Below are 19,678 nucleotides of genomic sequence, written 5' to 3'. Positions count from 1 at the left end.
AGGCATTTTGAGCTCTGGTGCTCCAGCAAGATGCTCTTGCCATTGCAGACATGCAATCTAAACCTACATGGCCCCGAGCCTAAAGCAAAAAGGCTCAACCCTTGCCTTTTCACTAGCCATCTGCAATGGGCATTTTCCTCAGAGGTGTGTAGGTCCTAGCAGCACATCACACTAACTACATATTCCAGAATCAGGAAAGGATTTGTAGTTCAAAGAGTGGCTAACAGCTCCCTTGCTGAGGTATCACAGCACATATATGGTGACCCTCTTGGTCTAAAGTCATAGCAAAAGATTTTTATTTCCAAAAAAACAGATTGATCTACGCAGCCTACAAAGGTGGGGGTCTGAAGAGAGGAAAGCTCAAATTACTTTAGAGCACTGGATACATTCAGTGGTGCCCCACAAATCTTCACTGATTTAGAAAGACAACATTCAGCAGCATCCATCTTCAGCCACTTCAAAGACAAAGACTGGTACCATGTCAAGCCATGAGGATCAAAACAAACACCAGAGAACCCAACAGCCACAGGGTAAGGGAACGGAACATATTCACAACACCCACTGTGAGCTAGGAGGATCATCCCTGTCCTGCTTGGTCCGAACAACAAACAACAACAGCTTTCAACTTACTGCATGCCTCTTGCTACTCTGTGGTGGGGAAAGGTCAGCACATCGCTTCAGCACTGCCTCCAGCAGCTTCTGCAGCTCTTCATATGGAACTGGAGGAGAGCTCAGATGGTCCTTCCTGAACAAGTGGAAAGAAAGACACCATGCACATTCACTGCTGGGGACATCACACCTGGGAAAGCAACACCAGCAGAAATAACTGCTCTTCTGACAGCACTATGCCACTGCCACTTCTCTACAACGTGGCATGCTAAGGTCACAATATTTGAACAGTGCCTTCATCCAGATGTGCGCCCAAACACACCCTCACTGCATTCACTGTCTGCTCCCACTGCAGTCAGGAAGCACTGCTCTGTGCAGTCTTATGCTTGCTCTTATCTATCCAAAGCCACAGCAGCCACAGTACAAGCCCATCCAGGATGCTAGGTCCTTGCTGCCGCAACTTGCTGCCTACCACAGCTTCATTGGGAGTGGGAAGCTAACTCTGCTGTACCCTCGCCTGTCTCAGCCAGAAGTCCCACTGCAGAGCACACTCACCCACACAACCACAGGGGAGCTGCAGAGACCAACGTGGTATCAACAGATCTAGCTGAAGAAAAGCCTGCAAATACATTTCTGCCTACCTCAGGAAAGCTGCCACAGCTCTCACAGCCTCCACTGCCACCTCCAGCACTGGGCAGTTCACTGTCTCCATCAGCACATCAATGGCTTCTATACAGACACCTCGGTTTGTGAATAATTTGATTTCCACTGGTTGCCTGTGAAGAGGAAATGAAGTAAACAAGGAGAATAACTGTAGTGCACTCTCCTCATTTCACCAAATGGACAGCTGAGCCATGTGGTTCCAGCCATGCTTTTCAGTATTCAGAGTCAGCTGCTCTGAATGTACTCATGGATGTAATCTCAAACTTGAGCAGGTGGAGGATTTGCTACAAAGAGTGAACTTCAGCAGGTCTGGAGCCCTACTATGATGAAAAATCCTCACAGCCTGGATAACTGTGTGACTGCACCAGTGAACACTGACATGAAAAGCATAAGAAAAGCAGGCTTTGCAAAACTCAGTGATCTCTCTGCCTAGGACTTTATGCTGAGGCCATCTGCTTTGGCATTTGTGGGTTCATCTGGCAACTCATACTTCCGAGTAAACAAATAAATGAACATGACCATCTTAGATCAAGGACAATGCCATGAGAATAGCTTCTTTCACAGTCTTATAGCACTTCTAATGCCAGATGCTGCCAGCAGGACAGGGACTTTCATGAACTTGAAAAGTAACCAGGAAAATAAACACAATCCAACTGTTTTGACAGTTCTTGTTGATACTGACCATTTGGGTTGTCTGATCACCTTGTAGCCCAACACCTTTGAGTTTTGGGAGAAAAAGCCATTAATCCCATTATTGGATAGAGCTGTGTAAATGGCAGACTGTGTGTATTTGGCTCCTGGTAAGTCAGGTACAGTTGGGAAGGTGGGGAGAAGGCAGGCAGCTACATGTGGGCAAGAGGCACTCACAGCCTGCCAGAGGGCCTCTCCGAAGTGAAGCAAGAGAAGCAGCACAGCATGACAGGAGCCAGGCTTGTGAGTCAAAAGTATTCCCTGTTATTCAGTTTTCACTGACACGCCTGACTAAAGCAAGGCAGGAGCACATGCTCCCATGCACAAATGGGAGAGGAAAGTTAGCTTCAGTAGAAATTACACAAGTAGCCCAGCTACAGGGCAAAAAGTGAACAGAGGAAGAAACACTCTTTTTAGTCACGCAGTGGGATGAAACCCAGCTTGGCAGTCACCTCATGTTCTGCTGTGAGAAAAAGCTGGAGGTGGGCAAGGCAAGGAAAAAGGCCTTGTGGAACCTTGCGCTAGGAGCAGCCTCTGGCCCAAGCCATAAGTGATATGCTGAATTTCCAAATTGTTTCTACTTATACTGTAATTCTATTAATCCTCTGTATTTCCTTTCTTTCATTGCTGGCCTTCTGAAGTAAAACACATCAGGGGAAAAAAAAAAGTCTTCACTGACTCATGCGGGAAGGAAGAGATGGAGGAGTATTGCTGACTCATACAACAGCCACAAACCCACTTGCAATATGGTGCACGATGTCTTTGGAGCCTGGGAGAAAAGTGTGCAGGACAGCACTCTTGCAGCTTCCTGCAGCCTCTCATCTTTGGGCCCTAAACTGCGCCTGCCACTGGTTGTGCTGGCAGAGATAAGGGGCACCATTCCTGATACACTGCAGTAAGTCCTGCTTGGACAACACCAGAGTGTGGGGCTCACCTACACAAGAGAATCCAGCTGCAAGGAAAATCCAAGAGGAGAGGTTCCAGGACGAGACCCCTTTCCTCACTGTGAGATAGTTTTAAATAAAACATCATTTCTAAGGCAAAGCTCAGATAAACAAAATGTGTGTCTCTAGAAAATGAGAGTAATTGCACAGTGTTCTCTTTGTTTTACAAGCATAAACGCTGTAATTAGTGTTTCCCACATCCTGGTTTCTCTTTTTGACAGATCCCACACTGGCATTATCACACTGTTCTAGCCCTGCCGCTTTTCCTTCTTTTTACCCTGCCACTTGCTACAAAATTGACTATGACATTTCCAAAATTCAGCTCAAGGCCTCTCTTGGGGGAACTAAGTGGCAAAAACAAGACTCTGTCACTAGCGTGACAGGATGGGAACAAGATCATAGAGGCAAGAACATGAAGAAGAACAAGCCAGAGTATGTATTCCTTAGCAGAAAACAAGAGGGAAAAAAAGTGACAGAAGACATTAATATTTCAGCCCAGAATTTGGTTTTGCTGTTTGAATTTAGCTCAGATTAAGATACAGGACTAGAAGCCATGAAATTTGCAGGCTCTGTTTTGTCACAGAGGTGCACTTAGCAGGCGCTGCCCTGCTAACATACACCTGGACCTTCCTTTCTGCTCTATCTACAGCTGAAAGATTTCACCTCCTAGATTGGCAAGGAAGCACAAAAAGGCAGATACACTGGTGGATGCATGCACAAAGAGAACAAGCTGGGAAGTTCAGAAACAGCCATCAGGCCCTTCTTCTCAAGAATAAGAGAGATGCATTTGTTCACCAACATCTTTCAAACACAAAGGCTCTTGGGGTGTAGATACTTGATCTTGGACAAAAACCTTAAAAAGCAAAAGCACCACAGCCTCCATTTTGGGGCACCAAACTCTGTCTGTGCAAGCCTTACCGTCGCAGTATTTCAGTGAAGAGCAGGAGCCCTTGCTTGTGCAACTCCACATTGTTCAGCTGCAGGACATGTTGGAGACTTCTCACCAGAGACTCAATGCCTGCACACGTTCAAGAGAAGTCACAGAGAGGGTTTTTAATACTCCAAATTCCAGTATGGAAGCAACATTAATTTTTAAAAGTAAGAAAGATTTGTACAATTATTTTTCTGAGACACTCATAGAAACAACTGTCCAAGACTGCTGAGAGTTCACTCAGCTTTATAATCATAGGCCTCAACCTCCACTGCCGGAGTGAAGTCCAGAAGAACAGAAGGAATTGGGCCCTTCTTCCTAACTCCACTCTTGGCGTGTCCACAGAAACACCTAATAGTAACTCAGGTAGTGTCAGTCATTATAACTGGTTATTATAACAGATGCAGGCTCATCAGGACAGTGACACAGTAAATTCAAGCTACGTTGGACTTCACAAACATGTCTGATAGGTACTTATTTTCAGTCCTTTATCCAACCTAGTGGAAATTGTGATTGTGTGTAAAGTGTTAAAATTCAGCTAGAGGCACAACAAATGCCCACAGTGTTACTGCAGACACCCTGTCAGAAAGGCTGACGACTCACCATAGACTGTGTGACACTTTGAGAAGAAAAGGCGCTCTTCAGTTAGGAGGAGCAGGCAGCAATACACTGACCAGATGAGAATTTCACTGCTGCACGAGAGACACTCAAACAGGAATTCTGCAAACACACACACAAATAAGGTCACCCCGGTAAGCGGCTCACAGAATGGCACAGCTGCTCCTAGAACAGAGCAGAGGAAGGAGGAGGAAAGGAGGAAGCACAGCAACAGCCACAGGGAGAATGGTTGTATTATGAAATGGTAGGAATGGAGAATGGAGTGAATGCTGGGGGGTATGGTAGTCTTCAAAACAAGGTGACTCAAGAGCAGAGTCCCACAGGCAGGCATCTTCCCAGCACAAACGCAGCGGGCAGGAGCTGGATCGTGGCTCTAGCCTTTGGCACAAATGAAAAGCCACAAAGCAAGCTTTATCACAGATGCAGTGATCTTTTTTCCCCTCAGAACTTTTACATCTCCCAAAGAATTTGTAAAATGAATGCATTTCTGTCTTTTGGGATTACAGAGAAATAATAAATCGTCTCCCACAGCCAGATTTTAAAGCTAAATCCTAGACCAAATTCTGTGCAAATTTATAATATTTGGTGGATTAACATCAAACTTCAATTTGACCTCAAGGAATTGTTCAAACTGTTCCACATTGTTTCTGTGGAAACTCCATCCTGCCAGCTGAGAGCTGCTTCTACACTTCCAGTTGAAAACTTACTCCCCGCTTCCATTCCTAAAATCACATTTACTGGCACAAAATGGTCACTACACACATTATGCCATCAGTGGATTTCATGGAGCCAGACTGATTCCTAAAACCAACAGCCAGGGAGTGCTTTGATACTGGATGATGAACAATAAGATGCTACTGCATTTCTTCACCTGGGACATCTGCACGGATAAAAGCAGGAGCATATCTGCTGGGAGAGTGAACCAGCACTGCAGCCACACAGTGAGAACTTGCTGCCTGTAACATCTCATCTCTGGTCAACAAAAGCTGTTGGGAAAGAAAAGTCAAAAGGAGAGAGGAAGTCAACTATGCAGATATGAGCAGGAAACAGTTTCCTTTACATTTTAAAATTAAAAACATAAATTAAGATCTTTATTTTGGCATGCATTTCACAGATTAAACTTGCTAAGGCAAGATAAAACACTGGACCAAATACACTCAAAAAAATGCAAAATGAGAACCACAACAGAGATTATGAGTAAGAATAGCTCTGCCCCCATGCTTAGTCATGCTGGCACTACAAGTGTTGTATCAGACCTCAAGTGTGAGTGAGTAAAATCAGCTGAGGCCAGAGTAAAATATTCCCCCTCCAGGATGTAGGAATGAACAGTGAGGTGATCTATGGGAGTGTTTCCATTTCCCACTGCAGCCTCTGTTGCTGGGGTTGGCAACAGCATACTCAAGTGCCTCTAAGACTCAATACAGGTCAGCAAATTCTTTATGTCTGCTGACAATACACTACTACTTCAGTAATCACCTTTTTGAGAGCAAGTGGCAGTGGATTTTCCCCTTTTAAAAAGTCAGGGTTCTCAGATTCCTCCTCTGTCGTTGAATTATTCATAAGAATGGACACAAAATGGTCAGATTTCAGCAGTTCCTTTAGCAAACCTGTGAATGGGGGAGCAAGAGTAAGCACCATACTGGGCATGGCAAGGATTATATGAACATAGGAGTATTTTCAGCCTTAGACTTGTTGCCAACTTCCTCCCCTTTGCACTCCTAACAAAGGCCCTCACCTCCAGTTTAGGGAGCTTCTTCTCACTGTATCCCCAAATACTGCCATGAGCTCCATGTCTTGCAACCCCTTGTTGATGATGCTTTTTGCTGGGTCTGATCTGCTCCCTGTTCGTTCTCAGAGATGTGCATGTGCACTGGTACACGATCTCAGGAGCACTCTACTCATATCATCTTCTGTGCTCCAGCACCCACCCCTTAAACTGTTTCTTGGGAGAGCTCTTGACCTGCATTTTTCTCCAAGGTACAATCAGTGACCCAACAATAACCAGACATTTCCTGCGGAGTACTTCCTAGAGAACTGGCATTTACCTTCCCCTTCCACTTCCACAAGCTCTCACTGAAACAGCCGTGTTTAGCTAAAGGATAGCCGCACACACAAAAAAGGCCTCCGTGTAAAAGTATAGAGCACTGCTACAGGTATTGATGCAAATCATCAGTACATGTCAGTACAAATTCACAAGGGGTATCTTCTGAGCTACAGAATTCTACTTTCAAATGAATCATCATCTGTTTCTAATAGCTGAGGAGATGATCTGAGGAGTCATCCAGTTCCTGCTTACCTCCTACAAGAAAAACAAATTCCCTGGATGATTTACAAACAAGCAATGTCAGAAAGACTGAAATTGTGCTCCCCAGAAACACTTGATATGTGCAACTGGAACCATAAATGCAAAAAACCATCACTTCCACATTAGCTTTCTAACCTAAATAACACGATGCCTCACATCAGAAGATCATGTCTGCTAGAATCCATCCCACTGCTCTACAAAACCCACCTGTCCCATGCATAGTGTTTGCATTTGGACACTTTGAGGGATGGTCTGTTCCTAGGACGAAACATCAAAGCGAGACAGGCCAGGCCACAGTACAGCTCTGATGAGACTCTGAAGATCAGTCAGTGCTAGGCAAATGTGGGGTTCAAGGTACTATGGAGGGCTGAGGGAGCTCGGCAGCAGACCTGGGACATTTGATTGCTATGGAGTGACAAGGATTGACTGCTTCAGACAAGCAGCAGAAAGCTCCTCTAGGGAACAACCCACATCAGGGCATCTAAACCAGCCAAGGATTTCTTCCTCATTCTAAGCCTTTCCTTGCACCTTGCGGTTTATCTCAGCAACACCTTACCCAAACAATTAATCTGCAGCTCTTTCGTCTGTGCATGACCCAAGGTATTCAAGAAGAGACCACACAGCCTTTCTTCGAAGTGTGCTGAGAGCCGTTCTGTGCCAACGGGAGAGGAGTACAGCTTGCCATACAAATAGCAGGCAGCAGCCTTCATACCTTCATTTGGGTACGTCAAGCCTATCAGCAGATGATCCACTAAATTACCTAGTGTGAGGAACAGAAATGGCAAACATTCACAACAATGAACTGACTTTTTAAAAGCACTAACCTATTTCCCTTAAAAACTTGCAAAAGGTCCCTGGACAGACTGGTGTATGTGGATTAATGAATGCCACACTGAGGTGATGTGCTTACCACCATCTGTCCCTCTAAGCAGAGGTACAGTAATAAATGGCTAGAGGAGCTCACTGTACTCCATATGAAGATACACCATCCCAGCTACTTCCACAAACAGCTAAGCTTGCTCACCAGACCCCCAGACCAAGGAAAGAAAAACTAATTGTATGTTGCCTGTGAGGCAGACACACAAACCTCAGTTCACAGAGGCTGGTTTTGGCAGGCTGGCTAAGAGCACAATGACAAGCCTGCTGTGAAGATACTGACCTGCAACCCAGGAGACCTGAATGCCACTCTGACTTCTGGACAGGCTTCTTGTGTCACCTTCATGAATGCATATGGGGGAAATGAGGGATCGCATGTGTGTGTGTTAGGGCTGTGAACACCACGCTTCGGTGGGGCATGACACATTACTCACTGTGCTCTACCATCAGTATATCCACGAAGCCTGGGATGGCATCTGCCAGTTTGCCCAAGAGAGTGAATATGGGCAGGCTGCCTCTCATGGTAGTTGCTTTGCACAGCTGTAGAGGAGATCACAGAATCACAGAATATGAGGAGTTGGAAGGGACCTCAAAAGATCACCCAGTCCAACCCCCCTGCCAGAGCAGGATCACTTAGACCAGGTTGCAGAGGAACACATCCAGGCAGGTTTTGAATGTCTCCAGAGGAGACTCCACAACCTCTCTGGGCAGCCTGGTCCAGTGCTCTGTCACCCTTACAGTAAAAAAGTTTTTCCTCATGTTCAGATTGAACCTCCTATGCTCCAGCTTGCTCCCATTGCCCCTTGTCCTGTCATTGGCTGTCACTGAGAAGAGCCTGGCTCCTTCCTCCTGACACTCGCCCTTTACAAATTTGTAAACATGAATGAGGTCACCCCTCAGTCTCCTTTTCTCCAAGATAAAGAGACCTAGCTCCCTCAGCTGCTCCTCATAAGGGAGATGCTCCACTCCCTCAATCATCTTTGTGGCTCTGCGCTGGACTCTTTCAAGCAATTCCCTGTCCTTGTACTGAGGGGCCCAGAACTGAACACAATATTCCAAATGCGGTCTCACCAGGGCAGAGTAGAGGGGAAGGAGAACCTCTCTCGACCTACTCACCACACCCCTTCTAATACACCCCAGGATGCCATTGGCCTTCTTGGCCGCAAGGGCACACTGCTGGCTCAGATGGAGATGGAGATGGAGAAAGAAAATGTTTCACTGGTGAGGACACAGTCCAAAGGCAGAAATACACCCAAATCAGCAAGCTCTTGGTGATGCATAATCCTCCAAAATAGGATCCTTTTCTAAGCTTCCTCTTCACCACTTAGGATAAATGACAGAAAAACCCTGAACACACCACTATGTCTCCAAGAAATCTCTTGATTGATACTCCTTTTCCTCACTCTCCCCTCCAGCTCTTACAAGAACAGATGAACCAGATGAACTTTTCCCCACTTTTGTTACTTCCCAATATTTTGTATGCCATGGGACCATCACAAACTTAGGAACAAAGAGAGCAAGAGCCATGGCACAGGTTGGGAAAGCTCCTCATATAACTGAATCAGTAAGGTAGGAAAAGAAGAATCTGAGGAAGCCATACAGCTTAACAGGAGCATCAGGAAGCCAAGGATGCTGCAAGGCATCACAGAAACAATAGGAAAACTCCAGGGTAGACACCAACACTGCCAAAATCACACCGGGGGAGCTGGCATTAGGACATCCCTCTGCAGCAGAGGCTGCATCCCAGCCCAGTCCTGCAGGGCCACTCATTCCCATCTCCTCAACCTCTGAAGGAGTGAAAGGAAGGGCAGGGAACTCATCTTCACTGACCTCATTTTGACTTTCATCCAAAATGCAGCGTAAGTACGGTTCTGACTTCAGCTCCACTGCAAGCCGCACCAGAACTAGGCAGAGGAAACAAGATCAGTAATTCACATCCAAGAGCACTCCCAGTTCATCTTCCATGGGGATTTAGCAGGCCAGTAAGCAAAGAGTTTAGGAATTAAACAAGCACGGAGGTGCTGAGAGAGCAGGCTAACAGCATCATTCCCAGCACTATTACTTCTGATAGTGCAGCCTGAGCTCTCTGCAGCAACATTATAGCAGTCCTGTTCTATCTGCACTACAAACCATGCATGGAAATGAACTGCAAGCGCCAAACTGAGCATCAGGACACCAAGAAAATATAAAGAACCAAGAAGGGAAGGAAACAAAGCCCTAGCTTAAAGCATACAAAAATTGAATAGAGCAAGCTTCCTATGGTATGAAAATTGGGCTTTAAAAACATATCTTTCCAGAGAAGATATCAAAACTGAAACTGCTGAGCATCCTTAGATGCAGACCAAGAGGTCCTCTTCCAGCTGTGACTGTTCCTCAGGTAACAGTGCAGTCTGTCAGCTATCCCTCCCCACTGCAGTTATCCCGTATTCCTTGCCAAATAGCAAGGCCCCAGTCAGCTTTGTGGTACTGTTCACCTCCTCAGCCCCAAGTAAGGGCTGTTATTTTTGGTTCACTGTAACTTTAAGAACTCTGTCTGCTCTGTCCTAATAAGACGACTCGGCCAGAAACTATGTTTACCAGGCATTGGCTGCACAGCACCTGGAGTTTCCCAAACAAAATCACAAGGGAGTTGTCTGATTGTGGGAGACCTCGACTGGTCCGAGGGATCAGAATGCAAGTTTAACATTGACCTTGAGCAGATATCCGTGTATCCTTGAAGAGGCCAGAGAGTCCCGAGAAGAGCTGAGTAAACAAGATGAAGGAACTGCCAGACTGCAAGTAGAGGAAGCTTATCAAAGTTATAACAGAGAAAAAGTCATCCAATCATGAACTGATGGTCTTTGGTTGAACCAATCATATATGGACACATATTCCTAAGAAAGATATAAAAGGGCTTGTTTAAACAATAAAGGGGGCTTTTTGGCTTTTGGTTTTTTGCTCGTAATTCCTTGGGTGTCGTGTCCGTCTCAACAGCGACATCTGGTGACCCCGACGTGATCACAGCAATCGGACTACAAGGGCGGCGGGTAGAGCCGCCGGAGACGGAGCCCAGCGTAGCAGAGAGCAGCGGGTAGAGCTGCCGGAGCCGGCTTTGGAAGAGACACCTGGATAAGGTGAGCTGCTGGGAACATGAGTACTTCATTAAGTAAGGAAGAGACTATGATCATTACTATGTGGAAAATGATTTTGCAAAAACGAGGAGTTAAGTTGGAGGAATTGTTATTGCGAAAAATGCTATTATGGACTAAAGAACAAAGATATGAGCCAACTACCGTAACTTCTTTTAGTGTTTCTATCTGGAAAGAGTTAGGCAATAAATTGATTGACTGTGCCACACGGGGGGCCGAAGATGCTGCAGCACTTTTAACGACGTGGCGTCTGCTTTATGAGACTCTGAAAGACTTTAAAGCGCAGCGAGATCAGGCAGAGGGCACTGCCTCTGCTTCTAATACTGCACAAAGTCTTGCACCCCCCATGCCACTCCCTTTAGAGGAACAGACTCAGGGGAATAAACACATTATGGACACTAAGGGAACAACGGGGAATGTAATGCTAGAAGGAGAAAAAATTGTAGATGCCAGAGTATGCCCTAAAACCCGTGAGCCGCGGAGGAGGGTGAAGCTTTGGGCGGATTCTGATGATGAGACGTACATGAAACGCTCTTTGGCAGCTCATGATAGAACTTCTAAAACACCCGCAGAGATGTTAAGTGAGCTGGAACCGGTGCCCTCGGTTGACACCGATAATTCAGTTCCAGTAGAGCCGTTGGCTCCACCACCTCCTCCTTCAGATGAAGGAGAACCTCAACATTCTACGAACCCATTGTTGTATCCCCCACTCCCAGATGAAGGGCCTGACGATTGGAGTGATTTGACGAATGGGGGTGGGGAGAAAGAGAATGAAAAGGGCCAGAAAGTGGAACGACAATCGGAGAAACCTCTTGGGGGTCCCTCTTGCAGAAAGATGCCTCAGTCATGGGATTTGCCTCCAGCACGTATTACTGTTCATCCGTATAATCCTCTATCCTTTTGGCAGAAGGTAAAAGCACGGGCTTTGCAGGAAAGGAATTGGGATTTGTTTGAGGCGATAGACATCCCAATGACGGAGCCCGCTGCTGGTCCTTCTGCGGCAATGGCATTTTCTGTTGTAAGGGGGGACCCAGTGCAAGGGCTAATGGACAAGCATAGAAAGTATTCATGGAAGGTAATCCAAGACTTGCACAAATGTGTGGTGCAATATGGTCCGAATTCTCCAGCAACTATGCAATTAATCAGACTGTTAACTATGGAAGAAATGACGCCTTATGATATTGCTATGTTAGCGCAGATAATGTTTCAACCGGTGCAATACGCTGTTTTCGGAACGATATGGGCGCAGAAGGCTGATGCCCAAGCACTTTGAAATTTACAGTTTCCGCGAGATGATGTGCGTTTTGGTAATGGTTCGGATGTGCTAACAGGAGCGGGACGGTTTTCTAACCCACAACATCAGGCACAGTGGCATCCATTGATTTTAGAACAGGTTAAGGCTGTGGGTATTGAAGCCCTAATACGGACAGCCAAATTAGCTGAATCTAAAGCAGAATATACCACGATTCGACAGGGGGCTAGAGAATCATTTTTACAGTTTGTTAAAAAGTTGCAAGCTGCAGTAGAAAGATAAGTATTTGACAGGAATTTAAGGACTATGTTAGTAACTCAACTTACGAGAAACAATGCAAATGCCGATTGCCAAAAAATCATTGAGGCATTGCCAGGGAACCCCACCCTGGACACGATGATACAGGCCTGTGCCAAAGTGGGAACCGTAGAGCATGAAATGGCAGCCCTGGCCACGGCCATAGCTGCTATGAAAACAAAAGACCAGAAATGCTTTAATTGCGGCCAGAGTGGGCACATTAAAGCAGCGTGTCCTAATAAAAATAAAAAGGGTGGCACAGCTGGAGCGGCAGTGATCACATGTCATAAATGTGGAAGAAACGGCCATTTTGCAAAGCGGTGTTGGTCTAAATTTCACTTAAATGGCCAGCCCTTGTTACAGGGAAACGGCAAGAAGACGCGCACAGACACAAGTGCCTGCCACATCAGCAAACAATCCATTCCTCGGCCACCCTCAAACACAAGCCTTTGTGACCGGTTATCAGGGAAAACCAGGGGATCAGCCGGCATGGATTTATCCACCGCCGACACAGTAACTATAACAAAGCATGGGGTACATAAAGTCCCTTTAGATGCTTGGGGACCCATTGGAAGAGGACTAAGTGCATTATTAATTGGACGGTTAAGTGCCACTGTACAAGGAATTATGGTACATGTAGAAGTAATTGATGCTGACTATGAGGGACAGATTTGTGCTATGGTTTCGACACCCACTCCACCTGTTACAGTGGAAAAAGGCACTCGCATTGCTCAACTTGTACCTTTTATGAGTTGTGTTCCTAGGACTGAACAGGTCACCCGAGGCACTGGAGGGTTTGGATCCACTGGACAACTGCAGGTGTTTTGGACTTACTGTCTGACAGTGGGCCGCAAACGGTGTGTGCACTGTCCGTGGATCAGGCATCACCAACGTCATTGAAGGTAATTGGACTATTGGATACAGGTGCAGATGTCACTATTATTTCTCAATGAGACTGGCCTTCTTCTTGGCCTGTAATCTCTACCATCCAAGGCGCTGTGGGCCTGGGGGGGATCCCCAACGGTCTCATGGCAGCGAAACCAGTACTTATCACCAACCCAGAAGGACAAAAGGCTACTGTTCGACCTTATGTGACTGTGGCCTCTTTGAATTTATGGGGAAGAGACTATTTGTCACAATGGGGGGTTCGGATAACTATGGATTTTCAGTAGGGGTCACTGTGTTGCAGGGTGTGAAAAGACCCACAATGGCTTTGAAATGGTTAACGGAAAAGCCGGTTTGGGTGGATCAGTGGCCCCTCAATCATGAAAAACTTGTAGCCCTGCGAAGTTTGGTAGCAGAACAATTAGCTGCAGGTCACATTGAACCATCTAATAGCCCATGGCACACCCCAGTGTTTGTAATTAAGAAAAAGTCAGGAAAATGGCGATTATCGCATGATTTGCACCGGATCAGTGAGGTGATGGCAACAATGGGAGCACTACAACCAGGATTGCCCTCACCTACAATGATCCCCATGCAATGGGAAATTGTTGTGATGGACCTAAAGGATTGTTTTTTTACCATTCCGTTAGACGTGAATGACATGGAAAAGGTTGCTTTTAGAGTTCCATCAATTAATCGTGCTGAACCAACACAAAGGTATCACTGGAAAGTGCTTTCGCAAGGAATGAAAAATTCGCCCACCATTTGTCAATGGTTTGTTGCTCAGGCTTTGAGCCCAATTAGAGAAAAATATTCAGCAGGGTACTGTTATCATTATATGGATGATATTCTTTTGGCTGCTCCAACATCTCAAGTGTTATCAGCAATGGAATCTGACACACGAGTTTCACTGGAACAATATGGCTTAGTAGTGGCTTCAGAGAAGGTACAACGCACCTGCCCATGACTTTATTTAAGCCCTAAGGTGCGTGAACAAACCATGCAGCCACAAGCAATCCAGTTAATGATGGGAATCATTAATTGGATACAGCCTTATTTAGGCTTGACTTCATCGCAACTGAGGCCTCTTTTAGAATTATTAAAAGGAGACACTGATATTGCAGCACCACGGTCCTTGACCCCTGAAGCAAGGCAGACAGTTGAGATGGTGGAACGGGCAATACAGGAAAAGCATGTTTGGAGAATTGAGATGACTGTTGTGACACAGGTATTTGTTTTAATTGATGACACGATACCATTTGCAATGATCGTACAATGGAACCCTAGTTGGGAAGACCCACTTCATGTACTGGAATGGGCTTTCTTGTCTTGTCGTAACAAAAAAACCTGCTCCTGGCCTATTTGAATTATTGGCACAAATCATCATTAAGACCCGAATGAGATGTTCAGAGTTGTTGGCAAGGGACCCAGAAAGAATTGTATTGCCTGTGCAGATGGACTATTTTGAATGGTCTCTAGCTAACAGTTCGGCATTGCAAGCCGCATTGATGAATTATACAGGACAAATTGAGTATCATCTTCCCTCTCATCCGTTATGTAAATTAGGAAGTCAGATTTGTATTGGACAGAAACAATTAAGCCAGAAGGAGCCTGTGAGAGGTCCCACAGTATTTACAGATGGGTCAGGACGGACCAGAAAAGCAGCTGTTGTCTGGCATGATGGTCATCAGTGGCAACACATAGTCGAGCAACAAGAAGGCTGCCTCAAATTGTTGAACTTTGTGCTGTTACTTTGGCATTCCAACGATTTACTTGTGCAGTGAATCTTGTTACAGACTCAGCTTATGTAGCTGGACTGGTCCAGCGACTGGATAAGGCGATCCTGGGGGATGTGAATAATGCCTTGTTATTTAGTGTGCTACAGCTATTATGGCTGACAGTTCAAAAAATATCACAACCGTATTATGTTTTGCATGTTAAAAGCCATACCACTTTACGTGGATTCCTGGCAGCTGGTAGTGCACGGGCAGACCAATTGGTCACAGCTGTGGCAATGGGACCGGTGCCTAACGTGAAACAACAAGGCATTGAATCCCATCGGTTTTTGCATCAGGGCTTTCATGCCTTGAGACGTCAATTTCATTTAACAGCTGCAGAGGCCCATTCTATTGTTGCAGCCTGCCCTGATTGCCAGGGTCAACACGTACCCGCGTATTATGGTACGAACCCCAGAGTTATGGGGTTCGTACCCCATAACTCTGGGGTATGCATGTGTCTATTGACACATTTTCGTCAGTCATGGTAGCTACTGCACACACAGGAGAAACGGCTCAGGATGTTATTCGACATTGGCAACAAGCTTTTGCTGTATGTGGTGTTCCTCATCAGATTAAGACCAATAATGGTCCTGCTTATGTTTCTGGCCAAGTGAAAGCCTTTTTACAGCTTTGGGGGGTTACCCATATCACCGGTATCCCTCATTCTCCTGCACACAGCACGCTCAAACGCCTTCTTCAAAAACAAAAAGGGGGAATGACTGGTGAACCCCCTAAGTGCGGTTAAATAAAGCCATGTATGTGCTGAATTTTGTTAATATAACAGAGGGATTTGCAGGAGCCACCTATGGCTTGCCACTTTGAGTCCCTACGTAAAATGACCGCTGTTTCCCCCAGCAATAAGGTTAGGGTGAAGGACCTGCGGAGTGGACAATGGTCACCTCCATGTGATTTATTAACCTGGGGAAGAGGGTATGCTTGTGTCTCCACAGACGGTGGCCCCAGGTGGGTTCCTGCTCGCTGTATTCAGCTTGTTATGGATGGTTCACGCGAGTGAAGAATGGATAGTTCGACAATCGAAGCAGAACATATGGGTAACTTCGGCAAACATAACGCATCAAGAAGCTTTATGTCTTTCTGTCGCTACTCCTGAAAATCCTTTTTCTACCAGTTTGGTCGGGTTCCCTCTAGACACTTGGCCAAAACCTCTGCCTCACGGACCTTGCAATAATCCACGATCTTGTGTTGATAACTGGGACGGACGGTGTATATGCACATTTGCCTCAGGCAACGCAAGAACCTCAAGAGTTGGAGTTGTTAGGATCAGTCACAATGGATGCTTGTGTGATGTTTAACTATACCTATAACACCACTCGAAAGGGTCAGAATGTAAATGCTACTTTGCCTGCGTATAGAAATGCTACAGCCTGGTGTAATTACACCTCCTGCAATATATCACGCTCTTTTTCTGTTCCAGTTGCTTTGCCTGCAGGGATGTTTTTTTTAATTTGTGGGGATAGAGCGTGGGGGGGAATTCCATCAAAACTTAATGGTGGGCGATGTAGCCTTGGGCGGCTTACATTACTAACACCCAACCTTACTATGATTCGCAACAAAAAACTAACTAAAAGACATATCCATCAATTTGAGGTTGGCTGTGGGGATACAGCCACCTTTTGGGGACCTGGAGAAATTATAGCTGCCTCAGCATTGGCACCTGGGGTTGCTGCTGCAGCAGCCTTGAAAAAGCTGACGAACTTGGGATGTCGGTTGAGTAAGCAAACCAATGCTACGTCAGTTGCACTGAATGGCTTGTTGACTGCTGTTGATAGTGTTAGGGGTGCTACATTACAAAACAGCGCCGCAATAGATTTTTTGTTATTAGCCCAAGGACATGGATGTGAAGACTTTGAGGGAATGTGTTGCATGAATTTATCGGATCACTCTGAATCAATACATAGAAGTATCCAGCTTCTGAAAGATGGAGTGAAGAAATTGCAAGTAGATGATGGATGGGATTGGTTGAATAACTTGTTTAAAGGATGGGGACTGTCAGGGTGGTTACTATCTCTGATAAAAACTGGATTGTTGGTTTTGTTCATCATTGTAGTTGTGTTACTGATGTTGCCATGTCTTGTGTCTCTGCTGCAAAAGGCCCTACAGTGGATGCCATGGGCAATTTTTGTAGCACAAATACAAAAAGGGGGAATTATGGGAGACCTCGGCTGGTCCGAGGGATCAGAATGCAAGTTTAACATTGATCTTGAGCAGATATCTGTGTATCCTAGAAGAGGCCTGAAAGTCCTGAGAAGAGCTGAGTAAACAAGATGAAGAAACTGCCAGACTGCAAGTAGAGGAAGCTTATCAAAGTTACAACAGAGAAAAAGTCACCCAATCATGAACCGATGGTCTTTGGCTGAACCAATCGTGTATGGACACACATTCTTAAGAAAGATATAAAAGGGCTTGTTTAAACAATAAAGGGGGCTTTTTGGCTTTTGTTTTTTTGCTCGTCATTCCGTGTGTGTCGTGTCCGTCTCAACAGCGACACCTGATGCTGGCAGGCTGCCCCCACCCCCACACATATACCAGTGGAGCAGTTTCAGGAAGCAAAGTTCCTTCTCTGGTATTTTTAGAACATGGGCACCTGAATGTTCAGCAGATGAAGTCCTGACAATGGCCTCCTACTGAGACACTGTGCAGAACGTTGTTCTGTAGGATGTGGTAAGGCTGTCCTGGATGTAACTTGTCATGGCATTACTCATTTGAAAAACACACTCGTCTGATGTGTATTTTCAGAAAGCAACACTAAAAAAAAATACCAGAGACTTCTAGGTTCACCATCTCTTTGTACGTCCAGGGCAATACTGGAGGTTTTTCTTGAAGATCTACTTTAGCTAAAGAGCTTCACATCTCAGCAGATGTGCATCTTGAGATGGGTGATATATAGGTGGTTTAGTGGCCCTTTCTTGCTCTAAACTTTCAGAACTTTTAGAAACTTTCAAGAGTTAGGTAGCACTAAGTTAAAAATCGTCTGTTTGAGGGCATCCATCTCTCAGCAGTCTAGTAACATGATGGCAAGACTGCTCACCTTTTCAACACTATTTCAAGCAAGTGCCTGAAAACTGAAAACCCTCTGAAAGGAGCTGGTGACAACTCCTTTCATGGACGGACAGGAGGAAATCAACACATTGCTAATTATCACCAGACTCAGCAGAGATGCCCAAGGTTAACTGGGCTGCAGAGACTCCTTTGTCAGCCCTGCAGGCATTTCCTTCAGATTTCAAATGAAGGACTGCTCGCAAAGAAAAATCTGCAGCCTGTACAGCTAAATCCCCAATACTCTCCGTCCTGAGGGGAAAGCAGTAGTTCCCAAAGCTCACTGAAGCCAACAGGAAGATTTTTCATTTGCTTTGAGACTTTAGCCAGACCCAAAGATGAGGCTTTGTTTACCACTGCTAACCACTGCTACCCATCTGATGCTAAATTCAAGGCACACACAGAGAGAAATGCCAAATATTTAAATCTGCCTGCACTCCCCCACCCCAAAAATACTGGAACAGACTGCTCATCACTCTGACATTGACAGGAAATAGATGCTTTTCCCAAGTAGTGCTGTGTAGAAGCTGAGCATCTCACTATTGTTATCAGACAAGACAGACTCCCCCTTCACAAACTGTCAGTAATTGAGACACGGCATCTGCCTCTCACCTTCTACAGACAGGTCCAGGGCACTGCTGTCTTCCACAGTATGCAACATCCCTAAAAGATAAACCACAACCAGTCAGGGAAGTAATTCCTGCTCATGACTATCAGTGCTGCAACGTGTTCCTGAAAAAAAAAAAGCTGGTTTTTTTTTTTTTCAAAACTGTTTTGTTCTCCCCCCCTCTTCACATGAGACCAGCCTGACTTTGTCAGAGGAAGGAGGATATTCTCGGGGAGTATTGCAAAAGGCACCTCCATAAGCAGGACACAGGGACATGGAGGAACTCAGTTCTCTTGTGAATTCTGTGTGTACTTTGTTGTTGAAGTCAATGGCTCCTCCTATGTAAGGAAATATGTAACTGCTACCCTCACCACATCTCACTGCATGTATCCAGTACTGTACATCTGAATTAGAACACTCCAGAATGACTGAAGTTAGAGCCCAGCCAACTGTCCTAGCTTCCTTTCATACCAGTTACCATGAACTGTCCCTCCACAGTACTGAAAATCGCAAGGCCAAATTTGAACACCAGGTTTAAAGCATATGGGAACTATTCCAATGTTAAATTGAACCTGAAGGCACCACTTCACAATTCATTTGCACAACTAGACCGTAAGATTGGATATATTAAAAAAAGCCACTGTTTCTCTCTACTATACCACAACAGAGGAGAAACTCTACCTCCCAGCTCCTTTCCACTTCAGGTACCTACAGCATCAGGCATCTGGTTCAGACCTCCACTTCTGCCACACCAAACTACTTGTTTCAACATATCCAATAAAATTACCTCCCCTCTGGAGACTCTGTGACCTCTCAGAAACTCAGAAACCAGCTAAAGCGATGTTATGACACTGCAGGGGAAGATTTGCATACAGCATTAGTGAACGCTGCAGTATCAGCTGTGTGAAATTCAGGCTTACCTGAAATTCACCACTTCCTCATACGTAACACACCACACTACACCTCTGTTCTCCTAACCCTTTTTCTTCTACCTGTGTTTATCCCAATATTCTCTCTCAAAAAATGAGTGTATTTTCC

At 45.5% G+C, this 19,678-nt stretch overlaps 1 protein-coding gene across 1 annotated transcript in view; it reads right to left on the bottom strand.

Moving 5' to 3' along the window:
• MEI1 (meiosis inhibitor 1) overlaps positions 1-18,694 on the bottom strand; it is a gene marked incomplete at its 3' end in the record, with an annotated part of 41,928 nt that extends 23,234 nt beyond the window's left edge. The window contains 10 exon segments of the mRNA XM_010193802.1: positions 631-745; positions 1,251-1,385; positions 3,825-3,924; positions 4,441-4,557; positions 5,327-5,441; positions 5,932-6,062; positions 7,317-7,520; positions 8,071-8,176; positions 9,467-9,540; positions 18,646-18,694. Coding sequence (XP_010192104.1) covers positions 631-745; positions 1,251-1,385; positions 3,825-3,924; positions 4,441-4,557; positions 5,327-5,441; positions 5,932-6,062; positions 7,317-7,520; positions 8,071-8,176; positions 9,467-9,540; positions 18,646-18,694 — 1,146 coding nt within the window.
• Positions 18,695-19,678: the final 984 nt, after the last annotated feature.

Source organism: Mesitornis unicolor, unplaced genomic scaffold (assembly GCF_000695765.1).
Source record: "Mesitornis unicolor isolate BGI_N332 unplaced genomic scaffold, ASM69576v1 scaffold6201, whole genome shotgun sequence".
NCBI classification, from domain to species: Eukaryota; Metazoa; Chordata; class Aves; order Mesitornithiformes; family Mesitornithidae; genus Mesitornis; species Mesitornis unicolor.
The sequence above is the reverse complement of the archived record's forward strand: the minus strand, read 5'-3'. Positions and strand labels throughout refer to the sequence as shown.